Source organism: Callorhinus ursinus, unplaced genomic scaffold, assembly GCF_003265705.2.
Source record: "Callorhinus ursinus isolate GAN/ISIS: 27379988/994484 unplaced genomic scaffold, GSC_fseal_2.0 scaffold9, whole genome shotgun sequence".
Taxonomy (NCBI): domain Eukaryota; kingdom Metazoa; phylum Chordata; class Mammalia; order Carnivora; family Otariidae; genus Callorhinus; species Callorhinus ursinus.
The window spans coordinates 36,420,121-36,426,772 of record NW_027397071.1 but is presented as its reverse complement, the minus strand read 5'-3'; the positions used below and the strand labels follow the sequence as shown (position 1 = coordinate 36,426,772).

Here is a 6,652-nt window from a genome sequence, read left to right as displayed (position 1 = left end):
GACAGTTATATGAGAGTTTCCAGAGTGAGTTACTGTGCAGGGAGGTTAATTTTCCCTTCTCTTCGCATGATGTTGCCAACCCTAACTCCCAACTGGACAGCTCAGCCCTGGTTTATATAAGCAGACTTTCTGCCTCATTTAGAAGGTAGACTTGGGCATATTTAGCCAGGCAAGTTAAAAAGCTTATTATGCTATGTTTATTTCCTACAGGAACTGAGGATGACACGAACTACATAACAAGATAACAAGAGCCACGAAGTAAGTTAGGTTCTTGGACGATCTGTTACTCATTTTATTTAGAACACTTCTATAAATGGCATTGGAAATGAAATAGTAAGATAAAAATCATAACTTGGAGTGATAAAAATGAGTTATAATGTTACTTATGTAATACGTTCGAGGCAATTATGGCAACAACAGAGACAAAATCACTACCAACTGTGAACCTTTAAAAATCTACCAGGCAGTAGTTTGGCTTTATGTTTCCCTTTGGACTTGCTAGATTCAAAGTTTTCCAGACAGAAAGGTCTAGACGACTATTTCAGGTAATTTGTCCGAAGCCTTTCCCTGGGAATAAAGTTTTGGGGGGAATTTCAGTAAGTTTTAAAAACAAAGCCCCCTTTTCCCAATTTATAGATAAATATCTGTATTGTATATATTTTATTTCTCCTTAATATAATATTATTACTGAAATAATACTCATCTTCATTGTTACTGCTATTTGTTAGATTTGTGTGGTCTAAGGTTCATAGTTTAACAATGATTTGGTTGCTGGTTAATGTTTCTTTACTCAGATATAGATAAACGCATTTTCTTCAAGCACAAAATGCATAACCTTAGACCATTTCAAATCATATGATAGATGTTAATGCCAAGATAATAAGTAATTAAAACATACTTTTAAAAGGAAGGAAAGAAGCAGCAGAATTGTTCTGTTCCTATGGAAGTTTGGCTCTTGTCTTTAAGTACCTACTGCATATTATTTGACAGGCACAGAAATCCACTGCTAGCCGAACTCAGAGCCTACAAGCCCTGTGTAGACTTTATTTTAGAAATTCGTATTCTCTTGCTGGGTCCATTTGGGTCTGGAAAGTCTAGTTTTACCAATTCAGTGAAGTCTGTTTTCCGAGGCCATGTGACTCACCAAGCCACAGTGGCGTCTGATGTCACCAGCATTACTTAAAAGGTAAGTTATTTAAGGATTTCCTGAGGATTTTGTTTTATCAATTACAATTATCAGGTTTGTTCATTTCTTTGCCATTTCCTCTTAGAACATTAACCTCTTCCTGATCTACAAGCAATTAAATGCTAAATCAAATGTAAAAAAGGAGTAAAATTTGATTCAGAATTCCCTCTGTTGTGTTTCACTTTTCATTTTTGTGCATGCAAGAAGCAGTTATATGAAGAATGCTTTTTGGTACTTGTAAAAAAAACAGCACTAAAATTTTAAAAACTTTGTGGAAATCTTTGTCCATTATATTAGAAGTCTGTTTTTACTTATGTCCCACATGCTTTTACCTGGATTGAAATTCTTTTCTTTTTTTTTGTAATAAAATAATGAAAATTATGTATTATAACACTTGTCCATTTTACAAGGCCATTTTATAAGAAATGATCATGAAAAGCAAGACAGCAATTCACTTTGGTGGGTCAACCTTCAAAGGGTAAATTTATCAGTGATCCTACAAATACTGTCTTATTTGTAAACAAATGTAAGTACTAATACCATTTTTAAAACTGTTACTTTAGATCTACAAATTACTGTGGAAAAACTTATTTCCCTTCTATGCTTGTCAATGTTACACAATCAAATAAAAAAATTAAGGGGAATGAATAGAACATTTCATCATCAAGCTGTATTTTTCTTTGATTGCTACAAGCAAATATTGTTATCTTCTGATTGGAAATATGAGTGCACTGTCAATGCAAAATTTAGCATAAGACAGTAATGGTTCATTTTAGTTTTGTGTCACATTTAATAGCTGAAAACATTTTCTAAGACTTTCAAGAATCACATCTTATTTTTTGATGTTGGCTAGATTCTATCTATTTGACTGACTTTATTTTGGTATCTTAGCCTAGTCTCAGAAGCCAAAGCAAGGTACTGCAATGGCACTTCAATACACTAAGCATTGATTGAAATGTTTCTATTTGTGAAATATTGTGTTGGCAATAAAGACCTAAATACAAATGAGAGCTGGTCTTTTTACTCAGGGATTTCAGTGTAGGTAATAAACAAATAAGTACTATTCAATGTGATAGGTGCTGTAATGGAGGTACTCATCAGGACAGGCTCTATCTCCCTCCTTTTCATGTTGAAAGCTCCAAAGGCATTGCTCTAAGAGAAGATGTAGATCTTTAGGTCCAAATGAAATGCAAATACTACTATATAAACTGAAGGAATACGAGACAGAACATTTGTTGGGGAAACAGAGTATTTTATTTCATTTCTCAGAGACCCTTCTCTTTGAAGAATTAAATTTTTTAAAAAAGATTTTATTTATTTATTTGACAGAGAGAGAGAGAGCACAAGCAGGGGAGCGGCAGAGGGAGAGGGAGAAGCAGGCTCCCCTGCTGAGCAGGGAGCCCGATGTGGGGCTTGGGGCTCGATCCCAGGACCATGGGATCAGGACCTGAGCTGAAGGCAGATGCTTAACCGACTGAGCCACCCAGGCACCCCTGAAGAATTAAATTTATGAAGTAAACAGATTAATGAAAACTATGAATGTGCCTATTGATCTCAAAATTTTACAATGCACTTTAAGTGTGTAACTCTACTGCATCAGTGTAAGTCCTTTCACGTGGAGGCACCAGTAAGTCCTGTTCATTTAGATCAAAATATCTAATGGTATTGCTCCTGGGCATTGGACTTATGGGCCAATGGGAGCTTTTGACTCCAGTACAGATTACAATAGGTAGTAGAGGGCTTCTCATCTGCCTAGTGTGGAATGGGAGATTCGTGATTCAAGTGTTGTCTGGTATCATTGAGAAGTACTTCTCTTTGTGAATCTTCCTGAGTGTTCCATAGTTATGCCTCTGTGGAAGTATATTTGACCAATAAAAATTTTTCAGAGTTCTGAAAAATACTCTTGGGATCACAATGAGTGTTTTTATTTAGGAAAGAAGATTTGTTAAAGTGGAGCTTCTCAAAGTGGGGTTTGTAGACCCCTAAGAGTCCCTGAGGGCATTTTAGGGGATCTATGAGTTTAAAATTATTTGTGTAATAATGCTTAGATGGCTTTGCTTTATCTAGAGTATTGACATTTGAACTGATCATACACATGTAGTTTTATTTTTGGGGTGGCGCCTTAGCATGAATCAAGCAATGGCACCAGGCTTTATTAGTAGTCGCTATATACGTTCCTAGCACTGGCAGTAAACAAAATGCTAGTTTCATTTAAGAATGTAATTGATGACTAAGTAACAACCATTGATTTTATTTAAACTCACTTTTTATTATTTTATATATATATTTTGTGTGATGAAATGGGAAATACATACAAAGGGTTTCTAAGGCATATCAAGATATGGTGGTTGTCAAGTAAAGACACTGGTGCGATTGAGTTGTGAGCTGAACTTTTTTCATGTAGCGTCCTTTATAAATGAGAAAACAATTGACAGGCTTGATTATTCATACTTAGGTATTCGGTAGACATTTATGGACAATGCACAAAGTTAGCATATCACTACAAGAAAAACAACCAACCAGCAATGTTTGTTGCCAGTGATAACATCTGAGCTTTTAAGAAAACAAAAATTAGAACTTTGGGAAACTTGGATCCACCACTTTGAGGTTCATAACTTCTCAATACTTAAAAACTTACCTGATGAGATTAATGGTGCTAGTAACAAATATGATGTTTTAATATTGTGTGGTGAAATGTGCCAATGTTTGTAAGGTCTTATCTAGATCCAATATTTTCAAATGACCAAATGCATTGGGTTTATAAGTCATGCATGGATAAAAAATATATTCAATGCATAAGATAGATCAATGAATTTAATGTAGCTGAGTATGAAAATGTCACAGATCCTAGCTAACCTTTGGATAAATTATCACTTATTGAGCTTTGATGCATTATTAATGAGGAATATCCACAATTCTCTGAAAGCTGTTAAATTAAATACTCTCTCCTTTTCCTACTACTATATATATATAAGGCTAAATCTTCTTCATACACTTCAACCAAAATGATATATCACAATAGATTGAATTCAGAGGCAGATATGAGAATCCTGCCATCTTCTATTAATCCAGATAGTAAAGAGAATTGCAAAAAGTAAATTGATCCTGCTCTTTTTAATATTATTTTTGGAAATAACTTTTTCATAAAAATGTCCTTTAGGTTGACATTGCAATAGATTCATAATTGTATTTTAATATTTAAATTTTTTTGCTTAAAATTTTTAGTATGTTAAATATCAATAGATATAACCTACATACATAAAATATCTTTGAGATTCTCAATAATTTTTAAGACTATCAGGTGATCCTGAGACCAAAATGTTTGAGGACCACAGTGTTAAAATATTAGCCACTTTCTGTTCTTCCTTTTGTCATGTCTTGAATGCTAGTTGAAGAATGAATTTTTCCCTTTGATATACTTAGTTTTATAGTATAGGATATATCCTATTAAAGATGGGAAAGATGGCAAATGTCTGCCATTTAGGTTGTGTCACTCCATGGGGCTACATGAGAAAGAAGGAGTAGGTTTGTGTGTGGATTACATACCCTACATCTTAAAAGGCTGTGTGCCAGACAGATAATCAGGTAAGAATTCTCCAATCTCTAAAACATTTAAAATCAGTTTCATCAATTATTTTTAAGTTTTTACCCCATAAGGCAGTTTCAACTGTCATAGTGTTTTCAACATCAACCAACACTACTCTGCTTTAAATGAATAAGTATTCATATAAGCAAAGTAGAGTAACTTATTTTCTATAGCATTAAGATTCTCATATCTGCCTCTGAACTCAATCTTAATTGAATTCTTAATGGGGTGCCTGGCTGGCTCAATTGGTAGAACGTGTGACTCTTGAACTCAGGGTCATGAGTTTGAGCGCCACACTGGGCGTGGAGATAACTTAAAAAAAAATAAGGTGATCTCAAAAGAAAAAAAAAAAAGAAAGAAAGAAAAGAAAAGAAATACAGCCAAAAGGCAGCATTTTACTCATACAGATCCCAGAAAAAGGACAGGAGGAGATTGTGTTTATTTCACTCTTTATTGTAAAATAGATAGGAAAGTAATAGTTCAATCTCATGCACTTTTTTGATCAATTAGACAAAATCTTGGAACAATTAACCACTTTTTGTTGAAGTGTGATATTATTATACTGTAAATACTTAGGTTTCACTACTTAAATGCTACCTAAATAACATCCAAAGGTTGGCTCTGCCACTAGCTAGATGTGCACCCATAAGCAAGTAACATACTTGTCTCCGTAAGTCTTACTTTTTTATGTGTGAAATGTAGGTAATAATAATGCCCATTTCATAGGGTGCCTGAGAAGATAAATGAGATGATGTACTTTATATTCTCAAAAGGTCAACCATTATTATCCCCTTTCTTTTAGGCATTGGGTATAATACAATCAGCCTCAATTTCTGAACAGTGACTTCCATTGCTTCTCAGTTGTGCTTGATCAGAAACCTTAACTATGTACTCAGACACTAAAAAGCCATGATTAAAAACATTTGTGCCAGATACTTTGCTAGTTACTGGAAACACAGAGTTGACTAAGAACATAATTCTTATCCTCACAATCTAAGGAGACATAAGATACAGGGAGGTACAACAGATGGGAGAAATCGTGAGCCTACGAAAACCTTCATTTTTTTTTTAAAGATTTTTATTTATTGAGAGAGAGAGAATGATAGAGAGCATGAGAGGGAGGAGGGTCAGAGGGAGAAGCAGACTCCCTGCTGAGCAGGGAGCCTGATATGGGACTCGATCCCGGGACTCCAGGATCATGACCTGAGCCGAAGGCAGTCGCTTAACCAACTGAGCCACCCAGGCGCCCCAAAACCTTCATTTTTCATAACAGAGAGGCAGTCAATTCAGTCCAACATTGAAACATATGGGTAAAAAATAATGAATGTAGCCCTTTACTATATTTTTAATTTTTTTGAGATTTTATTTACTTATTTGACAGAGAAAGAGTGCACAAGCAGAGTGACAGGCAGGCAGAAGGATAGGGAGAAGCAGGCTTCCTGCTGAGCAGGGAGCCCAATGCGGGGCTTGATCCCAGGACCCTGGGATCATGACCTGAGGCGAAGGCGGGCACTTAACCAACTGAGCCACCCAGGTGCCTCCCCCTGTAGAGAGGTCCCTTTACTGTATTTTTAAATCTATCTTCTCAATCCTAGAAAGATTATTGTTCTGTTGTAAGGAGATACTAACTTAAAATTTGGTATTTCTTGTTTCATTTTCGTTTCTTTTTCTTCTGTGAAATTAAAGAAATTATAGTATTTTATTTAAAAATGCATTTTCAATATATTTTCCCCTCTCCTTTTTTCTCTATCCATTAGTCCATTTGAGTACACAAAATGTTTAGAGAGGAGTCTTAAATGATGTGTAACCAATGTCAGTGGTAGTTTCTTTCTTTTTCTTTCTTTCTTTCTTTCTTTCTTTCTTTCTTTCTTTCTTTCTTT

General features: G+C 35.0%; 1 protein-coding gene across 1 annotated transcript in view; it reads left to right on the top strand.

Moving 5' to 3' along the window:
• The first annotated feature begins 256 nt into the window (after nt 1-256).
• IFI44L (interferon induced protein 44 like) overlaps nt 257-6,652 on the top strand; it is a 16,196-nt gene continuing 9,800 nt past the window's right edge. The window contains 3 exon segments of the mRNA XM_025872023.2: nt 257-1,186; nt 4,618-4,766; nt 6,303-6,306. Coding sequence (XP_025727808.2) covers nt 941-1,186; nt 4,618-4,766; nt 6,303-6,306 — 399 coding nt within the window. The 5' untranslated portion in view covers nt 257-940.